The sequence below is a fragment of the Melospiza georgiana genome, chromosome 1 (assembly GCF_028018845.1).
Source record: "Melospiza georgiana isolate bMelGeo1 chromosome 1, bMelGeo1.pri, whole genome shotgun sequence".
Taxonomy (NCBI): Eukaryota; Metazoa; Chordata; class Aves; order Passeriformes; family Passerellidae; genus Melospiza; species Melospiza georgiana.
The window spans coordinates 80763856-80788536 of NC_080430.1; the positions used below are offsets into that span (position 1 = coordinate 80763856).

General features: G+C 41.9%; 1 protein-coding gene across 1 annotated transcript in view; it reads right to left on the bottom strand.

Annotated features, from left to right (window-relative positions):
- Positions 1–5790, bottom strand: part of FBXL7 (F-box and leucine rich repeat protein 7) — a 172163-nt gene extending 166373 nt beyond the window's left edge. The window contains exon 1 of the mRNA XM_058029387.1: positions 5628–5790. Within this exon, the coding sequence (XP_057885370.1) occupies positions 5628–5664 (37 nt within the window). The 5' untranslated portion in view covers positions 5665–5790. The remainder of the gene's footprint in view (positions 1–5627) is intronic.
- Between the last annotated feature and the right edge of the window lie 18891 nt (positions 5791–24681).

Sequence of the window (24681 nt, forward strand, 5' to 3'; positions counted from 1 at the left end):
TGACAGTTACATAAAATATGAACATCATAAGCAGCATTTTTGAAGATTACTTTTGGTTAAGAGCAGTTGGCCGCTGTCAGACTGCAAATTCCCTTTTAAGAAAAACAACACTGCTTGAAGGACTGGCATTCGGAATAGTGCTATACTTCCAGTCTTAATTTTGTTGTTAAGAGGCAAGTCTCATCTCTCTGAAGGTAGGTGAGTGAAATTCAGCCACAGGAGAATGGGAGAATCGACACTGGACAAGTACCAAAAAGCAGAATACAATCACATAAGTAAGTGCAACACCAAAAGCACTATTAAGCAGCACCCTAATGTTTAGGGTGGTCACATGGATGTTAAGGTTAAAAAAACAAACAAACCCCACCAGAACAGTAAAGACAGCAGTGCGATATACTAAACTTCATTTTTAACAGGTCAAATAGTAATGTGTAAATGCAACTCAGACATCAAAACAAGTTGAGGAAAAAAAATGCACAGCCTAGGAGCCTTTTAGCACCCAACTTGATGAGACTCTTCACTTGACTCTGGGAACCTCATGGGGTAGAAAATAATGAACCAGAAAGAAAAACTGCCCTTGCTTCTGAAGATGCAGTACACAGGGAAGATACCTCAGGGGTTGTCACAATTTTGTAATTAAATAATGCAGTAAAAGCTACTATATTGTCTTTCCCATCCCCTTACCTTCATTAAAATTTCCCACAAGGCTTTACAGATTCTAACCACCAATATAAATAATTGGTAAATGATTATGATTCAACTCTTTAACAAACTCTTTAAACAAAAGAGTGGAAGACTACCATGGTACACTGTTTTTCACAGCTGACATAAGCACTGCATGTGAAGTAAATACAACAACACTTTGTGAAGAAAAGAATCCTAACATATGGCAAAATCTATGAATGTCAGAGCTTTTGGATGAAAAAGATTTCCATACACAGCCTCAGGTGTGTCAGAACACCTGCCATCACTGAATGAGCAGAGATCTACTTCGAAATGAAAGGCAGCATTCACAATCAGTTAGTGTCCAACAGCACCCTCAAGAAAAAGGACAAGTCTGAAAGCCTGGCTCTATAATGCAGACCTTGACCATGTTTTCCAGCTGAAGGGACAGATTTGAGAGGGTAACCTACTCCAAAATGAACACAGACTGACCCATTTCTCCACAGTGCTACGTGCTGGCAATTCCTGGGAAGTTTTAGCTACTGTATACCAGGACTCCCATCATAATTAACACTTCGTGAAACTATGCTGTGCTTTCTAGCAACTGTATCTCATGACAAAGGCAGGTTTCTGTGCTGGTGCTTACTTGAGCAGAACACTGGGAGAACACGGAATTCTCCCTCCAAGTGGTTTGTGAATAGAAAACACCATAAATAAAAGTCTGAAGAAGGAACATTTTCAAACTAAGAACAGAGTGAAAGTTATTCCTAAAGAGTTTGCATTAAAATCTTCCCACATTAAATATTCAGATTCAAAAAGAAAAAGTTTGTCAACAAGGCTTGTGGTTCAGAAAGGATGTTGATTTCCTTCTCTAAGGTGCTGTTTCACCTATGTCTCCCACAGTTTCATCTACTTCTCCCCTGCCATCCTCTGTTCTCTACAGAACAAGGCTCCTGTGTTATATCAAGTCTTTCATGATACATTTTAACTGATCAAGTGGAGCTCATTGTCACCAATCCTCTCTAGACCAGTTCATGGATGGAGAAACTGCAGGAGAGGCTCAAAGAAAGTTTTATCCACAGCTGCAGGATTCTGGACAGTTGTTAAAAGAGTTGTTAAAAAGACATTCTTTCATCTGGTTTGAACATCGGTATTGTCAACATTTTGTACCATTATTTAGCTCCTCTCAAATCTGACTGGTCTCAGGTCTCAGTTTAATGAAGAAGTCACTTGTGAAGAAGACATGTTGAAAAGTTATTTTGCAAAGCAGCAATTTCACCTTAATGCCACAGCTTCCTTTCATATGTAATAACACAGACTATTCCTCCAACTCATATAACAAAGCCAATCCCCTTGTACTACAGGAGCAGTTTTAAAGTCCTTCCCTTGAGGATTAGAAGTTGCCTCAGGTAGTAAGAGGAACAGCATCCAGTTAACTTTTTCCCAAGGCTCCATGCCAACAGCTGGGACTTTACCCATGACCATCAGCACCCACCCAGCCTCATGCCCAGCACAGAAGGTTTTTCTGGGCAGAAACATTACAGAAACACTGCCAAGGTATCTCATCAACTTGGCAATAGTTAAAGGGCAACATCCTTCAATTCAGTCCCTTATCTGTTATGATGAGTAGTGTCTTGTTTGGTCAGCTGCAACAGCGTTACATTTTAAGGCATGTCCTTAAACAGAACACCTGACTTTTGACAGCTCCTACAACAAAAGGCTGCTCTGTCCACTATCAGACACAAGGCTCCCTCTTATTTAAAAACTGAGCAAGTAGCTAAATAAGTGAGAGAAAACAGAATGGTTTATCCCCATGGCAAGAAAGTGAAAGACAGCAGTAACTTGACTCTTGCTAAGGTCACTGATGATTTCCATCAGTTTATCTGTGTAGGCAAAAGCCCTACAAGTTCTGCTCCATGATAAAGTGGATTTCTTGCTCCAGTGTTCTATTAGCATCAGCAGCACTGTTCAAACACAACTGCTGGAACACACTCAGAAAGATTCACCTCAAGCTTTAACACTTCAGTCTGAATCTACTACATATTACAACAAGCCTGAAATCTCAAGCTCCCCATATTTTTCAGCTAAACAATTTCCAGGAATAATATGCCTTATAACAATTATTGTAAAAAGTTCAAATGAAAACTAGAAAATTAACCTTGTATTTAATATTTTACATTTAAAAACAGGTAAATTCCTGTCAACAAAGTTTTGTTTCTATATTAATTTATCATAATTTCTTAAGTAAGTATTGTGTTCATATCCCAAAAATCATTACATGATTTTTCAGGTAAGAAACTTTATTTACATGTAAGCTTCACTCAGAGCAAGTTTTAGCCTTAGAAAATTAAATAAATGGAAAACAAACACATTTAAAGGCACTGTCAATTATACACCAGACTCTATATACAGATTTAGAATCCTCAACATGTAACTGTCCAGTGCATCTTAACATGACAATTGTAGCTCCCAATAAAATCACATTCCATAAAGCCTTGGCCAACCAGATAAATAAAGGCAGTCCAGGGTAGTTTATGTGATCAGTCACAAACACTTAGCTGCCTGAGATTATTGCATACACAGCACAGATGTGAATTTCAAAAAAAGTTTCTTACTGGTAGTGTAACAATGTAGCAATCCATGTAACACCCAATTTCCTGGTCATAAAAGCTCTCTATTTTAGAAGTGGTATCTTGAGCAAGAGCTGTTCTTGCCCCAATGTATCTGTTCAACACTGAGATGAGAACCAATTTGGGCAAATTAATGAAGCTCTGCGGTTCCACAGCAGATAGGAAGGAAAGCTGTGAGGAAAAACCCAACCATTTTAAAAATCATTTCAAGTTGTCTTCCTGAAATCCCACATAAGATATCAGCAAGCAGCAAATGGTAAAACAGCCTTCAAGAAGCTCAGATAACAAAGGTACTTTTCTCCACCCCTAAAATGACATAGCATAGTGCAGCATCAGCCTACAAAGCCCAATTGGCTAAAAACTGTTGAGATTGAGGCTAAAAACATTGAGATGCCACTCAATGAACTTCCAAATGGATATTCAGGTTGCTTTTAAAGAAAATGTTGTTTCCTCACCCAGCTGGGAGCATAATCACATCCTACTAAAAAGTAACTTTTTACAGTAATGAAGTGGTTCATTTGCCAAAGGCACCAAAAGCCCCAGTAGTTAATAGGGGAAAAAAAAAAAGCCTCCCTTTATCAGGTTTAGATTTGCTCTCCTCTGTATCACTCGGGAAACAAAACTAGTATGAGAGCTTCTCCAAGTTCCTCAGTAACTGATGATGCATGGGAGTTACCAGGAAACACGATCTACGATGCACATCGATGATGTAGTTCTGGTCATGGGGCTTGGGGAGTTTTTAAGTCTATTTTAACTTTAAGCCACTATTCCACCTAATTTGCAAGACAGGTAATGGTCTGCACTGCAAAGATTCATTTGCCACAGGTAGTGTGCACTGCCAGGATCCAGTCTCCACTCTGAATGGAGGAGAGACGTGAACTAAGAACTCCCTGGTAGTACTAATCCTCCTCTTCCTCACAGAAGCACCTATCATGTACTTCTGGAACAGTTAAGCTCCCCTTCACTGAGGGCTGCAAAAGACTCTGTGTCAGTCACATCTCTCCCCAAAAATTGTACATTTATTGAAGCACTCAGTCCTCTCAATTCACAAGAAAGATCAGGCATGCATCCACACTTTCTAATCATTGAGGTAAACACCTCCCAGCAGTATGACCAGAAATATCAATGATGGCCCTTTCAACTCTGGTGAAAAACTAAGATTTCCCCTTTCAGGAGGAATCCAAAGAGGCTTTGGTTGCAACTTCCAGGCTCACCCTATTTATGCAGGAGTTTTTCTAGTGATGGTATCAATTGACTGAAACCCCACGACAGGAAGAATATCTTCAGCTTAAAGCATCTGACTTCATCAACTCTTCAAACAGCAGAGCTCATTTGGCAATAAATGAAAGGAACTGCAGAATCTGCTCTAGAAGTGGCATCTTTCCCCTTTCCTTTACACAATCTCCATGCATATTTTGGATTCAAGAGGTGTATTCTTTGGCAGTTGCCGTCTGAACTCCCAAAGAATGGAGCAGACCACAAGATCATCTTCCTCTCTCCGCCTACAAACCCTCAACAACCAAAAAAAGGGGGTGGCAGTGATCCTATACAGTCGCCCAATACGCCAAGGGGAAGGCATACATCCTACAGAGTTGCCTAAATACTTGGAGGGCGATTCATATAGAAGACAGCTAGAAGTTAAAGAAAGCTTAAAACTAGCTGGCAGAAAGACAAACTTTCTGTACTTGCCATTGGTTTGCCTGACACCAGCTGACTGTTCCAGTAGTCCTTCACACCAGAAGCAAAGCAGCTGAAATTCATCCCTGATGCAGCTCCAGCGAGACTAATAGGTTTCCACAAGAACGAATCAGGCCCTGTATATCTAAAACCAAGCCCACTAAAGTTTCACTGAAGCGAAATTGCAGGAGTACAATCTATGGATAACAGCTGGAGAACATTAACTCTCCCCCCAGCCCTTGCCGGGGTTAATTTTTTTCTTTCTGTTCAGACAGGAAGCAGTCATATAGCATACTGCATAATATAAGGATCCTGGGATAGAAAGACGAGTAAAAAAAGATTACAAAGAGCGCTCTACAACTTTTTAGCGAAGTTAACACTCTCCATAACCCCCGAGCTGCCTTCGAACAGCAAGCCGCGCCGCTGCCTCGACATCATGAGCTGAGACAGCACTTAAACTACATAGTTTAAACTTAGTGAAAAATAAAAAACATAATAAAAATAAAGGGTGTTTTTAAGGGGCGCAGCGGGAGACAGTGTGGCGGGTCGGGGCGGGAGCGGTCCCGGTGAGGAAGAGGAGGAGAGGTCCCCGCCCGGTCACCCCTCCCGGCCGGCGGGACCCGCAGCGCGCTCCTGCCGCCCCCCAGCTCAGCTCACCCTCGCTGCCGTACTGCTTGCCATTGTTGGCGCCCATCCTGCCGCCTTCATGCTCGTGGCCGCTTTCCCACGCCGCCGCTCAGCATCTCTGCCGCGGGGCGGCCGCGGCTCGGACCGAGTGCAGCCCCGGGCAGCGCCTCCCAAAGTGTTCACGGCGACATGTCCAAAGCAGCCCCGCAACTTCCTCCGCTTCTTCGGCGGTGGCCGACACCCTCCCTTCCCCACCTCACAAAAACAAAACAAAACAACCAAACAAAAAAACCCCAACAACAACAACAAACTTTAAAAGAGAAAGAATCAAAAATGCGATGTATCGGTGCGCCCACCCCGCCCTGGTTTCCAGCCGGTGTGTCCGGGCCAGGAAGGTGGCTCAGTTATAATCCACAAGCAGGACGGGCGGGACGGCCTCCGGGCGCTGGCTCCGCCGCCCCGCGGCTGCTGCTCGGCTCCTCCGATGCTTCAGCGCCGCTCCGCCTTCCTCCTCCTCCTCCTCCTCGCAGCCGTGCCGCTGCCGCCGCCTCCCCCGGGAGGCCGCCGCCAGCCACTTGTTGCCCGGGGCGGGAGGAAAGGGAGCCTCGGCCGCAGACTTTTGTTAGCGGCAGGCGCCTCCTCCCGGCGCCCAGCGCCGCCGGGCCGGGCCGGGGAGGGCGGGAGGGGATGGAGATGGAGGGAGGATGGAGCCCCGAGCCGGCCCCGGCCCTTAAAGACACAGCGCCCGGCGCCGGGGCTCCCCGGGCTGCTGTCGGGGATGGCGGCGGGGGCTGCGGGCTGAGACCCGCCCCGCGCTGCCCTGTCCCGGTGTCCTCCCCAGGGCAGGACAGGGGCTCGGGTCTCTGCGTCCGGCACCTTCCTGCCCCGGTGTCCTTCCCAAGGCAGGACAGGGGCTCTGCGTCCGGCACCTTCCTGCCCCGGTGTCCTTCCCAAGGCAGGACAGGGGCTCTGCGTTCGGCACCTTCGCTGCACCCCCGACCCCGTGCAACCCAGCTGGGGGCTGACAGAAATCTCCGTGTGTAGGAGGAAGCCGCGCAGCAGGGACGCTTACTTCTCGTCCTCTCTGGCTGCTCCGGAGTTCGAGCTGTTTTTTCCTTGCAAATGGTATTCCTGCAGTCACTCAGCTCCAGGGAGTCACTGCCGGCCTTTGCCGCCGCATTGAAGAAAAAATATCAAACTGTTGAATATCCCCCAAATTTGTTCTTCAGGTATACTATAGGGATATATCTCATCCCTTGGGATGAGATGCTTCTATTTAATCCAGCTGTCTTAAAAAACAGTTTCTGCTTCTTTCACCCCAAAAGACAGACTCTTAGACCACTGGGATTGGCAGGGATGGTGGACTTTGTTACCAGGGTGCCTTTCCCGAGCGCAGCCCACCCAAAGAACGGCATTGGGATGCAAGGATTTCACTGCTCTACTGCATAAGAGCCCACACCACCTCTGCCTGGCAAAAGGGGCTGGATAACAAGAGATGCTGTCAAATGGGAGTGAGGATATATACTGCGTGTGACCAGGTTAATACAGAAACTGCCAGTCCCAAGAGGGTACTTGTGCCCAGTGGGCTAGCTAAGGACATCAACTAAGTTTGCTCCACACAACTGTTACCCAGATCAAGTGGTAATTGGGTGTTACCAAAGGCTTTTTGGGGAAAGAATCCGGTGTAAAAGAAGTGAGAAAGAAGGATGAAAGCTTGCAATAGGTGGAAACACCAGAGCAGGCAGTCTTGGTTTGGTGCTGGTGTCTCACCTGTGCCTTGGCCTGATGGTGCTGGCTCTGTCTGGTGGCAGGTTGGGTGTAACAAGCAGGGACCCCCAGCCCAGGTGTGCAGGGGTCTTGAGGCATGTCTGTCAGCACAGGGAGCAGCACAGGTACATGGAACTGTACCTGAAATGTGGTTGCAAGGGTACCTGCAGGGATTGGGGGGCAACAGAGGGACCCACACTTCCCAAAGAGCAGTGTCAGCTTGTAGCCCACACAGCCTGGGGAGTGGCATGCCCAAAGCAATGCATGTGTGAGGCTAGGAGTTTTGAGGATTAGTTTCAAAGCTCTTTACTAACATTTTGCAAGTATCTGTGGTTGGTGTTTATGTGTTGTACTGCTGATACTGGCCCCAGCATAGAGCTCACTGATTGCTAGGTCAACATGTCCCTGTTAAAAAGACAAAACCACTTTAATTCTGATTTGATTAAAACCATGAGTTGAGCAGTTTTCCCTGCACCACACTATGATGTTATGTATGAAAAAGCCTGTCTTTCTAAACATATCACAACACCCACAAGATAATTACTGCACATACAGATAATTCTGAGCTAATTATATCTTTGTCAACTTATACAAATGGCATATGAAATGGCAGAGGCAAAAATATCAACACTGTCAGGACTACAGAAAAGGTGTCTAAAACATGAGGTTTTAAGGATGGGTGCATTAATTTTTTATTTTTTTTATTAAGAGGTGGGCTAATTACCAGAAGCTGAAGTTGCCAGCAGCAAAGATGACTGACAAGTAATCAGGCAATGTTTTTGAGGCTCTAATCCCATCAGATACCCATCATTAACTCTCTTCTTGTAAAAAAGTTTTGATCCTGATTCAATACTGAACACTACAATACAATGCTACACACACCCTTCAATTCTCAAAAACCAGTGAAAGTCTAAGAAAACAGAGTGCCTTCTGGGGTCAGACTCATCAAGTGACCAAACTTGGTCCTTTGAAACAAAATATGAATCTGTCAAAAAATATAGGTTTCTGCAATCAAAGGTTAATGTCTAAAAACTCATATGAAACAAACTTAGAACTGTGCCAAAGCAGGTAGGCCTTGACACAAGTGTCTGCTTTTAGCATCTACTTTCTTTTTGAGAGTTACCTGTTCAGGGGCAGGGCAGAGGACAGGAGGAGCAATCTGCCTTCTGTAAAAAGTTGTGGGGCAGTATCTGCTCAATATGAGCCCACAGGCTGCCAACAAACACAAACATCCAAGTACTATTTTTCCTGCTGTGTGGCTTGTGGGGTTTGATAAATGTACCCCAAACACTTGTTAGGAACTCACCTAGGCAGGGTAGGAGGGTAAAGAAAAAATATAGGGCTTTCTGCAGCACAGCAGCCTACCTTTGTCACTGAACCCCTCACACCCAGCTGGGCTGTGGGCCAGCACACCCAGCCATACCATGCTCCCCACCAGTGCTGCAGGGCACTGCTAGGCCCCAGCTGTGGGACAGCACATGCAGGCTGAAAACAACACATGTCCCTGCTCCATGTGCAGCACAGCTGTGCTTAATTCCAGCCTGAAATTCAGCTATGGTGCGAGCACCCGCTGCAGACTCCTGAGGCAGCCTCAGCTCCTCATGTCACACCCTGTGCTCTGCACACCGTGGCAGTGTGGCTCACAGGACAGGAAGGCCCATGATCCCACTTCTAACTCCTAGAAAGCTGTGCAACCCTTTTGGCATATGAAAGAGAAATTTCTCAGCCTTGTTAGAAACATCACTTCACACAGACCCAGGCACAGAGCGGTATGTAAATAATTTTACATCATTCAGAAATCATGAGTTCATTCCTTGAGAGCAAATACAGCAGTTTCCCTCCAAACTCAACATCAGATGCACCACAACTGAAATGACTCCCTTTGCCACGGGGTAATTTTGGTTATCAAAACCAGCATAGGCTGGTGCTTTGTGAGGCAGCAAGCTCAGCTGTTGAGGGAGCCCTGTAAAGAATAAAGATATTAGACCTGTTACCACTCAGTCAAGTTTATGATATAAATCTCAGGAATACTCCACCATGACCAGAACCAAAAGGGAAGAAAAACAAAAATAATAAAAAAAACCAACACCCCAATAACAAAATAAAACAAAAAACAAACAAACAGACAAAACCAAAATGAAATACACAAGCAAACAAACAAAAAATACCCAGGGAGAAAAAAAAAGTCTATTGAGGAAAGAAGGCCTTGGCATAGGAAATATGAACGCAGTTTTCTGATGAAGGACTGAATATTGCTGCTGCACATTGTGTAACACTCCTATTGGAGAATGAGGTGGAGGATACAGGGACAAAGAGTAAAGTACCAAACTAATTTTCTTATAAAGACATAAAACTCTCACCAGAAATGTATCTATCACAGATGATATGCTGACAGCGGGTAACTGTTTCATGCAAGGCATGGAGGACACTCAAACTTGGAGCTTCATCAGCCCAAAAACATCAACATGAGCAGAGAAGCTGGGAAATGCTGGTCTGAAGAGGCTCTGCAAGTTCCAGCTAGGACTGAGTCATCTTACAGCCCTTCAGTATTTACCAAACACTGGGTTCATTGTGGGATTCACTCTGGCACCCTGGGAGGCCTGTTATGTTCAGACATATGGTTTGGGTCTTAGTCCCTTACAATGCCTGCACATGAGACTGAAGAAGATATTTTCTTTCAACAATTTCAGAGATGTTTCACTCATTCTTGGCAAAATTTGGTAGTAGGATTTTTTCCTTTTTTTTCTCCTTGTCTTCCATACCTTGTACATTGTGATTATTCAGCTTGAACTACATAGTTTATTTATATATCAATACAATGGACAGGTAGGAGTCTCTCTTGGCTGTGACTGAGTTAAGCTGTCTAAACCATATAATACAGTTTCTATGTGAAGCTGTTTACAATAACCCTTTTAGACACTTCCACCTTCAAAACGGTGCCAAGAATCTGAAAGCACATCAGTTCTGCCATCTTTTCAATGATCCGAAGGAGATACAGTGCTTTCTGTAAGCACAAGGACAACTTTTGGTGGTTTTGTCTCTTAATCCAAGCAGCACACACCCAGTTCAGAGATGATGAGATGGAGTACTATCAAATGCTGGTTTTGCAAGACAGAAAGATTTGTTGTTCCATATATCTTCCTATACCTTCCTTGTTCATAGGAGACACCAATGCATTTTTCTTAGACTTGTATCCTATCCCAGCAAGAGGAGCTTAGAAATTATTGGAGCTGAGGTAAAATAAGAAAGCTATGGGCCAAAATGTTTCTATTTGGATGTGTTGCTACAATCATTTCTCAGAATGTTTGTATTACATCTGTATCCATTATGGGCCTCCCTCTGTGGTACATTACATGTCTCATGATGCACCATTTTTCTATTTCATGAACAAAACCACAGCAATTGTTGAAGAAGTAGCCGAATAAAGGGTTCTGGACAAAGAAAATAAAATTTTAAAAATTGAAAGCAGCAGGACTATTTCCATAAGGTATCGTCAAAGCAATTCCAGGGCTAAATAATTTGGCTTTGAATTTTTTGCTACAGTTTTTTCAGTACTATTTTTTTCCTTCAGTTTTAGTCTAAGCTTTCCTTTTTGAAAGAAAGGATGAACAAATATCAAAAACTTCCAGCTACTTCCAAGTGACCTTATGTCAAAGTTAAATTTAAAAGCCATTTGCATTTCAGGTCTTAAAATTCCAGCAGCAAATCTAAGATTAGTTTCCTATTTGGTTAAAAAAGCTTTGATTTTTCCTACCTGCCTTTCCTTTCCTTCCTTGAACATTTTAAACATTTCATTTCACAATCTGAATTTAAATAAAATGTTAAAAAATTCAGTATCCTTTTACTGACAGCAGAAGCCAAGTGATATTTTTTAAATTAAGTCTGCTTTTACATCACCATGTTCATAGGGCTGCATATATTTTGTGATTGCTTCATGATAATATCTGTGTTGACTGTTTTTGGGCATTGTAAAGGGAAAAAGAATCCAAAAGAAATTTGACTAATATGTTGCTGGCAACTTAAAACCATTATCAAAAGCATATTGTTTCATTAACTAGAAAATGATCCATTAATGCTATGTACCTCCTAAAGAAAGAAAAATCTAAATTATGTCTATCATTACAGACAAAAGCTATGGCCTCATTTCCCTGTGACCTGAAAGTATGTGCCATTTCCTCATTATTATCATTATGAGTGACTTGATTTACATGGCTAAAAAGCTGCAGGACCTAAGGATATCTCAGATTGAGTTTGACAGGGCAGCTTTTAGTAGAGCTAGTTCTCCTGGCTGAGAACTCTCTTAGCATCCACTTGCATGAGGTCAGGCTGCTCCAGCCAAGCAAAGGCTCTGGTCCCACAATGACTTCAATAGGCCTGATTGAAATGCACTAAATTAAGGTGGTGCTCCAGTTCTAGGACATTTTGGATAATGTGAGTTTATGTTCTGATAGGTTTGTCTGATGAGATTGCAGATCAGATGAAGTACAGGCAATTCTATCAAATAAAGATCCAGCTTTATATTAAACTTCTTTCAGAACTTCAACTAATTCAAGTCTTTAAAAGTTTTTAACCAACTTGAGATTTTAAGACATTTTTTCTGATTTTTTTTCAGTTTTATAGGAGAAACTCCTCACTCATATGTGATTTTTCCTTCTTCCAACAACAAAAGCAATAAATAAATTTCAGACTGTGTTGAACATGTTTTACATTACATGTAAAATCTGTTGAAAAGAATAGTGAGATTGAAAAGCCAAGTTCCTAAGTCTTAAGTGTTAGAAAACACAGGAATGAAGACTGTGTAGAGCTCCAGAACCACCATCCTGAATTCCCCCGCCTTGTCTGCAGTACACCTTCCACCACGGACAAACCTGAGGCCCTCAGCCAACACTGCAAAACCACTTCAGTCCCAGGAGCACTTTGCAATTATGTAAATTGTGGCATTTTAATGCACAGGCACAATGAGACATAGTAGGACTGTAGAAGCAAAATCAATTCTGGCATTTCACAACTAATGTCTGACCTTGCAATTTTAAAGTAGAGGTTTTCCTTGGATTTAAAAAACAGTGTTGGCTGGTGCATTCTCCAAAAACTGAACAAAGAGTGAACTTAAGATACATTGCCTCATTGCATCGACATTTCTAGCAATGATTTTCAGAGTTGGAAGCCTGAACTCTGCTAAATAGGATGCTGTTGGTTGGACTAAGAGAAGTAATGATGGAAACATAAGACTTTCCAAGCACCATGGTTGTGTCTATGCTTCTCCTCAGAAAGAAGTCGTGGTCTTCTTTCCTGGCGTGGCCAGGTTTCCTTCCAGTCACAGACAGAGCAGGGTTGTGCCCAGGTTGTTCATAGCAGACCTTCACACTGTGGACACTCTCTATGCAGGGATGTGGACAAATTCTGGAAACCTCTGTTCAGAAACAGCCTGCAGGAATCAACACTGGGGAAAGACAAAGCATTTTTTCAATGCTGTGGATCTTCTCAAGAAGCAGCAGATGTTGCAGGATCACAGGGTGCTGGACAAAGGATGCTGCATTAGACCAAGCTTCTTCTGAGCATTGCATCTCCGTAAGTGCTGTTTCTTCTCCTTTGAACACTACTCCACAAACAGTCAAACTCTACATGCACACCAAATCCTCATTTCACATCCTTTCTTCCTGTCTGTCTAGTTGTAGTCTCAGCTTCTCGTGCCCCATATATGCCACACTCAACAAAGCTTCCTCTGACCCTTTGGCCTTCCCTCCCTTCGTCCTGCCTCTACTGTCTTACCTCCCAAGTTCTTTCACCAACTCAACTCTTGCATTTACACAGATTTTTTTTTCTCTGCAGCACTTATCTCCACTAATTCCTTCTACATTCAAGTCTTTGTGAGCATTCCTGGAACCAATTTTCTTCTGGTCTCTCACCACTGCTGCTGCCATTCCATTCTTCTGCCTCAGTTCCATTCTTCTGCCTCAGACTGTTCTTAATGCAAAACATTCTAAGAAAATCCAAAGTGGCTTTTTAATTGTTCAGCCCTGATGAGCTCCCTCCCAGTTCTTTCTTCTTTTCATAAGAATAGGCAGTGAAATTTAGCCATGTGAAAGGGAATTTCACCAAGTTCCAATCAGAAGGTTTTATTGTGTTTCAGACATCATACCTGAGTTGTCAAGCCTGCAGCCAAAATGCCTCATTTTCCCTTGGTGGTGTCATTCCCTGCACAGCGAGCCTGGTTTTCCTTCCAAGCTTGGATTGACTTTCAGTGAAGAATTCACAGACAGGTTTGTACAAGATTTAGTGAGGGAAAAAAGTCTCTCTGCTGACCCTAGATCTCCTCACAGGCCTGTCAGAATCATATCTTGCCCAGTCACTGGGTCACTCAACTCACAGATGAAGCTGAACTAGGTTTCTTCTGAGGCAGCTTGCACCCACTGAGAGCAAGCTGTGTGTGCCTTCTCCCAAAGGCAAAGCCAGCAAATGGTGACTCTGTTGTCACTAACACTAATCCCACTGTCAGCACATCCTGCACTCTTAACCAAGAACCAGAACTTGGTTTGTAAACAGCGCTGTGCTATGATGAAAAAACCAGGAGCATGAAGAAGCATGCTCAAGAAGCTCTTTCAGTGCTGCAGGCTGGACTACTGTGCCACAGTGAAGGAAAAGTGCACGTCTCTGTAAACATCAGCATTTAGGTGTTGAAACAAAACTAAGGTGTGAACATCAGCCAGGAACCTGCAGAGGACACCAATGGCAGCTGTCTGGATGCGCAGAAACAGTTCAAGCATCAGCCCTGGAAGAGCACAGCAGGACAATCTTGTTTGTGTGCTCTGCTAGGAGGGTTTTCACATATATGAGACCAAGATTCTATGGCAATGCTTCAGGGGATGGCAAATGTCCCAGTGGAGTGATTCTAGCATGCAGTGCATCATGTACAGTGAAAAGGTCCCCCGCATTCTCCAGTTTTCATCCCCCCCAGACAGCTTGCCTTGTCCCATATTGTCGTGGTTTAGGAATTATATTCCCCAGTGTAGCGCTCTCACTAGAACACTCCAAACCATGCACTGCTTGCTCACTCTCTCTTCTCCCTCCCCATGGAGGGCTGGAGAGGAGAACTGGAGACCCAAAAGGTAAAGATGATGGGTTGAGATGAGAACAGTTTACTGGAAGCAGCAATGAGATAAGAAACCAGCAATAACTGCAAGAGTATTAATAACAGTGCACAAGAGGCGAGTGATTCACACCAGAGCTCACCACGAGGAACACAAATCCAGCCCCACAACTCACCTCCCTCTACGTGACCAGGAGGGGGCCCTTCCTAATACAGCCCCTGAAAGTGACACGAGGTGGTATAGAATAACATAATGTACCCCCTGGCTGCTGCCAGGAAAAATTGACCCTTACCTAGCCAGAACCAAGACACTTAATCAACCAAGACACTTAATCATTGCCTATGACTAATTTGGGAATTTGCTGCAAGGACATTGTCCACATGTAAAGCCAGCACAATTAGCATGCATTTAATATTACCAGAAATTTTATGAGACATCATCTAGTAGACTAATTTCTGGCTCAAATAAATCAGTGCACTACTTCTGGAAAACAAAGTATCATTGCTTCCTTTTTAACGTTCAGACCTACTATTCTAAAGATTTTTGCTCATACTTATTAAATCTCTCATGCATGTCCTTTGTAGGAGAATATCATAGAGGTCTTACTACGAAGTGATTCAACAGCTGAAGCATTATTTTTCAATTTGACTTTCATTGATACTTCCATTTTATGAGACTCTGTCCTTGACCACACTTCCTACTCCCTGCTGGCTCCAGGGAGGAATCCACCCATTTCATTATCACAAAACTGTGCTCAGAGGAACACCTGCTGATAAGGCAAAGAATGCCACCTACCACCTAAGCTTTAGCTGCAGCATATCACAGCCACAGAATAGATTAATGTTCTAGATTTTTACATCAGGGAGACACCATATACAGGGAAACAGTTTTCCAAAGTGATGGAGCTCATCTGAGGTTTTCCTAAATGTGGGAAAATGGACAGCAAAGTTTCCAGGTCTCCTTGCAGTAAGGTCTAAGAAGGACCAGACACATCTGGTTTTACCCCAAATAGATCAGTGGTTGACAATATATCCATGCCTTTCTTAAATTCCTCTTCAAAGTTACTATTAGTCTTCAACACAAAGACAGCTTTATATATATTTATGTCATTTTCTGCATGGTTTCTACATTTGGTTTAGAGCAGAGTTTCTTCAATATTTCATCACATGGATCATCTTTCAGTATGGATTGGCTGTTATCTCCTACACCTTTGAAGCAGCTAAAGCAACTGCTGAATCAAAAGTAAACAGCCAAGAGTGGTAGTTTGTGCATGGATACTTTTACTACCCTAAAACCCAGTAACAAGCACATGCTGTGTGTGGCACAATCCAGGGCACCAGGCCATGGCCTGACCTTCATCTCTGAAGGTCTCACTGGTGTGTGCAGCTCTCCCTGTGATGGCTTCACACTTCATTCTTTGCCCAACCAGGCATATTTAGGCTGATGGCCAGAATTCAACTTGGTAAGGCAAGTGTCTAGTGCACAGTGACCTTACCCAAATGCTGGTGAATGTCCTGAATCAACAAAAACCATTAAGACACATTTTTTCTGGAAGATTTCTACCATCAACATGGCTAAACAGAATACAATGTTGCATTTTAAAAGTGAGGCTTTCGTGACTTTTGTCCTGTTGCTTCCCCTTTCATTGGCAGGGATCAAGTTAAAGAGCCCAAGGAACTTGAGGCATTTCTAAATCCATTTCTTGGCACTTATGAACTCTGGCGACTGGGTTCAAAATTGTAGTAATAAATTAATGAATAATTCAAAACCACTTATGGAAGTCACCCTCAGCAATTTCCCTTCACATCCCATGTACTGAACAGTGAAGACAGCTACAATGGTTGGTTTTATCAGGACATTAAAGCTGTTACAAGGGTTTAAAAGATAAGAATAGCAGCACACACAATTTCAAGTAGAAGTTACATTATACGTGGTGATATCAAGCCAGTGTTCTCATGAAAGCATTCATTTAGCGAGTTTAATGAGAGCAATTTGTCAACAATTTCACACACCATTTGCCTAGAATTCTCCAATGCAGGATTTCACTGCAGGCTCCTCCCCCCCAAATAAAGTGCACGTTGTATACAGTTCTGCCTACCATTAATCATCTTTTCAGCGCTCCAAGTTCAATGCTGCTTTCCCAGTCAGAATCCAAGGGAGCAACATAGCCAAAAGAGGGAAAAGTCATGGGAAAAGAAGAATATAAATGTTCACTTCACCAAAACAAAAGTAAAAAACAAAATACAAGAGCGAAACTATAGTAGGACTACCCTTGTCTGTCCACGGTAGCTGCTTCTAACAGCAACTTCTGGAGCTCTACTTTTTCCTTGAGCTGAGTGTATAACTATCAAATCCAAATTGTGCTTCTTTCACTTTAAAAGTTCAAAGCAGAGGTTAAGAGTATCAGTCAATTTAAAATACAAAGAAGTATGTACAAAAATTACAAAAAAAGTCAAACCACTTTCTGCTCTCATACTGTCATCAGCTTCTGGAATTGTTGCATTTTGTTTTTCAACTATGTCCAATTGAAAGATAGCTCCTTCTTAAAAAAAACCCAACCCGTCATGTATTTATTGAAACTTTATCTGCAAAAAGCTTGACTTAATAAATAACAACTGAAGAAGTCATTAATATTGATTGTCATGCATTTTTCTCCTAACCAAGATGACTGAAGGAAAAACATATGGAAACTAATTAAAAAGGCCAGGAGTGAGGTTTGCTGGAAGTAACTGATACTGTTGGTGAATCTGGGACTTATAAATGATTCTCTTCCATGAAGGAAGAGAGGCAGATGTTTCTGCTATTCCAGCAAGGATCTAGGGGAGAGCAAGTAAAAATGAAAAGAAAAATCAATAGAAGAACAATAAACCTGCAAATACACAATCCAGCTGGAATTACACACTTCCTTCTTTTCTCTGATGCTGATAGTAAGTTTGAAGGCTTTGAGAAGTGGAGAACAAATCCCCTGACATGACCTTATCAAAAAAATCCAAGGCACCAACAACTATAGCTTACTTCATTTTATGTGGACTTGTGCAGTAGGAATATGGGCAAAAGAAAGCATTAAGTTCACTTTTAAATATCTGAACTTTTTAAGATGTGTAGGAAGAATTGCCAGTTCTGCAATATGTTTTATGTTATGCTTAAACAACACTGAAAACCTGAAATTAAGTAAAAGGGAAATAGGTGGAGCTGTAAGTTTACACTTAACACAAGACCCCTCCTTATTGCAGGAAAGGCATTTTAGGAAGGTTGTGAGAAGACAGTGGAGGATGGGGGGAGCTGTACTGAGCATGTCTAAAGGAGCAAGACATGGCGCAAACTACAAAGCATTTCCACAAAGACAAAGTGCTGCTGTCATCTACACTGGCAGCATTTTCAACCCAGCAGTGCTCTGTTTCACTAACTGTGCTCTCTATTGCCAGAGGCATCTGAAAGGAGAAAGGTGTTTTCTGAAGTGCAGCAAATCAAGATTTTACTATTTTGGCCTTCAGCAATTATCAATAAAAGGTTAAATGAAATGTGGGCTTGCATGCATGCATAACTGCATATATATGACAAACAGAAAACTACTCCCTTTAGACTTTTTTCTATATGTCTTTAAAGCTATGTGTGTTCTTCTGAATACTAATCTACCCCACCTACCTTTCAGCATTTAAAAAAATACTTTAAAAATTTCCACAGATTTCTGATACTGCATCTGAAGGAATTAAGATGTTCCATCTCAGTTGCTGTTATCCTACAGGCTTTCAAGAGATTGTCCTTCATGGGGGAAAAAAAATTCATACAGAAAGGTCAGGAGTATATGTATATATTTTTAAATTAACATTCTAAACATTCTAATTTTTTTCCTTCCTGGAAGCTGTTGAAGGGTTGTCAATGGTTGTCAAGAAATAAAATAAAATAAAATAAAATAAAACAAAACAAAAAATAAAATAAAATAAAATAAAATAAAATAAAATAAAATAAAATAAAATAAAATAAAATAAAATAAAATAAAATAAAATAAAATAAAATCCTGCTTCCCTGACTGCAAGTGTCCAGGTATGAACTTGTCCAGATTAGTCAAAAAGAAGTTATTGCAGAAAATACACAAATGTTGAGGGGTTTTCCTATGTCTGTCTGCTGTCTAGATTTAATCCTTTTTCTGGCTGCAGTAATACACAGTAAGCTACCATCATCAGTCTCAAATTTAGGAAAGTAATTACTTAGAAACTTCAGAACTGAGCTTTGAAAATGCACCTCTGGCCATAGTTTACATTATGGTTACAGTCAGAAAGATCATATAAAAATGACATGAGGATGATGTAATATTGTCAACCACAAAAAATTCTATTTGTTCAATTAGCAAGGTCAGGCTAAAAGGCTTTTTCTCTTTCTTTTACTGCCATGCCACAAAATTCAGTGTTGCTGAAGAGCTCCAGAGTGCATTTCTGTGTCATAGAATCATTTAGGTTGGAAAAGACCTCTAAGATCATCGAGTCCAGCTGTTAACTCAGCGCTGCAAAGTCCATCACTAAACCACATTCCCAAGCTCCACATACCTCTAAATGCCTTTTAAATATTTCCAGGGATGATGACTACACAACTTCCCTGTGCAGCCTGTTCTGATGCTGGACAACTGTTTCTGCGAAGAACTTTTCTGCTATCCAATCTAAATCTCTCCTGGCACAATGTAAGGCCATTTTATCTTGTCCTGTCACTTGTTGCCTGAGAAAAGAGACCAGTGCTTACCCCACTCCACCATCCCTTTAGGCAGTGATAAAGTCTCACCTCAGCTTCCTCTTCTGTAGGCTAAACATCCCCATGTCCCTGAGCTGCTCCTCAATGGGTTTGTGCCACAGACATCTTTCATTAAAAATCTTTTCTTAAGATTTTTTCCTCCTGAGAAGCTGAGAGGCTTCAGGAACAAAATGTAAACAATGGTTATCTGCTGCTGTGAAATGCAACAGGTGCATCTGTGATTGGTCTCGTGTGGGTGTTTGTAATAAATGGCCAATCACAGCAGAGCTGACTCTGACAGTCTGAGGCATCTGCCTTTGTTATCATTCTTTTCTTTTTTATTCTTAGCTTAGCTAGCCTTCTGAGATGAAACCTTTCCTTCTGTTCTTTAGTATAGTTTTAATGTAATATATATCATAAAATAATAAATCAAACCTTCTGAAACAGGGAGTCAGATCTACGTCTCTTCCCTCATCCTAAGACCCCTGTGAACACCATCACAGGTTTGTGTGCCAGACCCTTCACCAGCTCTGCTGCCCTTCTCTGGACACATTCCAGCACCTCAGTGTCCTTCCTGAACTGAGGAGTCAGTAGTGGACACAGAAGTCAAGGTGTGCCCTCACCAGTGCCAGATAGAGGGGGACAATCACTGCCCTGCTCCTGCTCCCACACTGTTGCTGATCCAATCCAGGATGCCACTGGCCTTCTTGGCCGCCTGAGCACACGCTGGACCGTGTTCAGCCAACTGCTGACCAGCACCCCCAGGTGCTGCTCCACTTTCCAGCTACCCAGGGGGAGGACCCAGCACTCTGCCTTGTTGAACCTCATACAAGTGTCCTTGGACCATCAATCCAGGCTGTCCAGATCCCTTTGCAGAGCAATAGGCACTACAGGAGAAAAAAGGCTAGCTCAACATTTTGCACATAAAGACGTCTTGTGGACACTCAAGAGCCACCTGAAAAATGCTGGAAGCCTTGGGCCATACGGGTCTTTTATCAACAGAAACTTCTGTATTATCAAACCATTCTCAAAGCAGAATTTGTGAGAGCCCCAGAAGTTCCAGTGGCTGTCTCAACAACAGGTTCTCCTGCACACAGACTGTGGACACTCAGAGGTCTAGAGGCAAGATCTCCATAGAACTGGCTTCAACCATAGGTGAAAATGCATATCCTCCAAGGGTATGCCTATGGAGGATAATTCTCAACCCTTATTGTGAACACTGGATCAAATAATTCCTCATTGGAAAGTACAGCTTATATATATATATATACATACATACATATATATATATAGCAGGAGTACTCATCATAGTTTCTTCCCCATTATACAGGCACTCCTACAGCACACAGCTGTCTGCCAAAGGATGTGATCCTGACCTGAATTAGCTATAGGCATGTGTAAAACATGTTGCTTAAAAACTAGACCTTAGACAACCAAAGATGAGAGTGTATCTGTTTACTTAAGACTTTAACTAGTTCTGTTATCACATGATGAAATGTAAAGACCATCTTAAGGATACATCACATGGAAGAAAGTGGATAAAAGGCTATAAGGATGCTTTTAACTCCATGCAGTCCCACAGGTAGACAGCCAAAAGTCTACAGGTATGCACAAGAAAATTCCATATCTCCAGGCCCATGTGCTTCAAAACTGCTTTTTAAAAAGTGATTATGGTGCAGGAACCAAAACCATCTAGAAAGAAAATCAAAAAGGCAGGTTTATGATTTCCTCTGATGTAAAATCATACTATATCTCATGCCACCTTTGTGGAACTTGCTGACACAGGAGATTGTGGAGACAGAAAGCATTGTCAGATTCAGAAACAATCACACAAATTAATGTTCAGTAGCTCTATAAACAGAGAGGCAACAAGAAGAAATGCACCCTGTAACATCCCTGTGGATCCAGTGCAATCTATTGGGAATGGACCAGGGAAAATGACTAAGGTTGCACAATCTCAATAAAGGGCACATATAGTTATCCTTGCTGCTGGAGAGGAAGTGTACTGGGAAACAGAGCTGGTCGGATTTTGTGGAGCATTTTGAGAATCTTTGTCCTTCTTCACAGGCACTTAAAATCTCTACTGCTTGCATCTACGTCAGGAATCTGTGTGACATTCAGCAGACATGCCTCAAAACTATTGAAGTCTGTGATCATGTTTTCTGTACTGGATGGAGCTGTGTTAACATTGATATAACGGGCAGCCCTAGAGTTACTTCATTATTTCAAAAGTCTGAAGAAAATTAGCATTGTAGTTTTGTGTTCTTTTATCCAACTCCTGTCTGCAATGATGGTGGAGTCAGGCACCAGTCTACTGCTTAAATCTAGCATCTCAGCCCCATCCACCCCCACACTGCAGTTCCCTAATGCATATTTGTGACAAACTTGGAACAACATCTGACCTTTGAGGCCTCTATCCACTTCCCTGCTGCCTGCCAACAAATTCTGGCTAACACTTAAAGAAGATATCTCACCACTGACCTGGCACTGTGAGTTATCAGCCCACAGTGAGGCCCCTGCAGTTTAGTAAAACAGTGCCCCAATACCCCAGGATTCCTAACCCTGCACACTCATACACCATGTTTGTCAGAATAGTGCAACTGAGCTTTATTATTGCATCATTATCAATTTGAAGTACTTGTGCTCTTTTGCCTTCAAAAATAAAATAAAAAGTCTGAATTCCAACAGAAAAGGGCAAGGGAATATAAATAATCAGGGGAAACAGTCAAGAGCTTTCTGTAAGTGCTTTATCCTTTCAGATGAGTGGAGGCAAAGTGACTGGTCTTACAAGTCATCTTAAGACTTGCTACACCTACACCTAGATATATACACTTTTTCATATTCAAGATGGCTGTCCCTGCTTCAAGCTTTTCTGAAGATGTTGCTAAAACTTTGGAAACTGTATATCTTTACATAGGATATTTATGAAGCTATTGTAAAATTTAGAAGCTCTCACAAGAAAAAAGCCCTGGCGTGTTTAACAAATGACAGCAGGACTGGGTGCTTAAGTAGGTACCATTGCTTTTAGGCTATATCACTGCAAGTTTTGGAAGGAAGAAACTTAGGTTATTTTCCTACAGAAATCTCAAGGTTAGTGAGAGTCTCAGAGGGTCATTTGGGAAAGGCAAAGATTATGTGAACTGTGCTGGGCCCATGTTTATTTAATCCCATTTCAAGACTTCTGGTGATGAAGACAATTTCTCCAGTACTTCCATATGCTTGCTCTAGAGGCTTTTTTCTAATACAAAACTTGAATCTTGCTGCACCTGACCGGATTTTGCTCTACGCACCATGGACATGAAGTGCTCACATATATGACCACAGGTACCCTACCTCCTCCCTCCTCCTTCTCTGAGATGAAAGAAGCCACTTCACTACATCCTTCATTGCGATAAATACCCTTAAGAGCCCTGATCATCCACGTCAGTGGTCTGAGATCTCCTCTCCCTAAGCTGCAAGTGTCTCTAAGCCCAGCACCCAGAGCAAGGCACAATATCCCAGTTAAAACCTTACCAGAACTGACTGTCCTGCACAGTGCTGGGGCTCCTCTGCACAAAGGCACTGCTCCATTCTCCCTTGGATTGGGAGCTTTGCTGTCTGGGCAGCAGCTCTGTATTGCTGATTTATGTCCAGCTTTTGACCCATCTACAGGCTCTGCATACAGGCACAGGCAGCTGTATTCTCTTGCCTGTTTGAGTTGCTGCAGCCTCACTGGAACTGATAAATAGACTGCTGTAGATTTATAGTCAGTGAGCAGATGACTCAAAATTGCACAGACTTCGCTTTTATTTCTTCTTTACTTTATCAACAGACTCAAACTCCACAGGGTGTATAAATTCCACAAACTTTTCTTTTCTTTTTGGACTTTGGAAAAGTGCAGGTCAGGCAGTGGGAGTCCTTTGTACAGGACATTGCTTATCCCTACACGTGCTCATGCTCAAGAAAACAGTTTCCATTCCCTCAGGAATACACAGTTTATGCATAAATACCTCCTTCTTATTTGGAAATGCTCCTCAGCCTAGGATTTCAAGTGTTCAGCTACTCAAGACTAAACCTGGATCTCAGTTATGAAGATAATTGGCCACACAAAGCAATGTGCAGTAGGAGACTCAGGACTGGGAAGAAAGGTTGGTCTGCCTTACACTGAGTAGCTTCAGATTGACACATCTGGAGCTTAAATTCCCAAACCCAGAAATTAGCATTGGGAAAAGCATTGGGAAAACAAAATTTCTGGGAAACGATTGACAGTTGTTCAGTAGATAGGAACAAGCATGGAAGAAATGGTCTTAGGAAAGTCAAAAACCCTCTTAGAGCAAAAAACTACCAAAGAAAGTAAAGGAAAAAAATAAGTATATCTGGAAAAAAAAGTGATATTACAAAAAATATAAGGCCTGTTTTTTAAATTATTCTCTTAATAATTAAAAAAATAATAAATAAATAGGAAAAAATGGAACTGTTTCCAATATTCTACACTCTCTGAAAACAAGAAAAGGGAAAAGTAAAAATATTCTAGACCAGACATCAGACATTGATTCACTGGGCTATACTGAGTCATTGATGGAAGTGTCAGCAATACATCTCAGAAAAGGAGCCAAAACCATAAGGGATAGTTCAACTTATGGGGTGTAGCTTTTAGAAAACTGAGAATTTATGTAAATCAACCCCAGACTTCACTGTGTGGGGAGAGAGGGGACCTTGAACACCACCAAGTGAAATGATGTGCTCCTACCGCATACTCGAGCTTGTTCGGTTTACTGTAATACCCAATCTGCCAATATTAATTTCTTAATGAAAAACTTACATCTTGGAAACTACATCACCATCAAAGTGACAAAACCCACATCCTGCTTAAATTTCATTCACTTGAATGACATATCCATGGAAAATCACTGCAAAGCAAGTCAGCGTTACTAGAAAAGCAGACAAGAAAAAGCGCTATGTTTATTAAAACTAAAAGCATGTCTTTTTTTCCAAAGAAGCCAGGCAAGTATATTTGCTACAATTAGAAAAAAAAAAAAAAAAAACAAACAACAAACCAAAAATAAGAATACACACACAAAACCCCCAAACAAACATCAAATAAACAAAGCCCCAAACAAAAAAAAAAAAAAACAAACAAAAACTAAACCAACCAACCAAAAAAAAAAAACCCCTAAATATCCAACAAAAAACACCAAAAGAAAAAAAAACCTAGCTAACAACATATCCCCCCAAGCCCCCATGTGACAGAATCACAGATTCAATGAGGTTTTTTGTTGAAACAAGAAACCACATTCTATTGAATACCTCTGATAAAGAAATAGGTGTTTCTGTAGAAGTGGAAGAGTTAATTTCTAGATATCCTAAATACTCCCACCTTTCCCTGCTGCTGGAGCTGTCTGCACATAATTTGAGAAAGCTGAATTAAAGGAAAAGAATACTGTATACATAACATGTTAAACGATGAGTATGAAAAGAATGTATGTGAAAATCTTTCATATTTTCTGCTTGCCTTTAATTAGAGATGG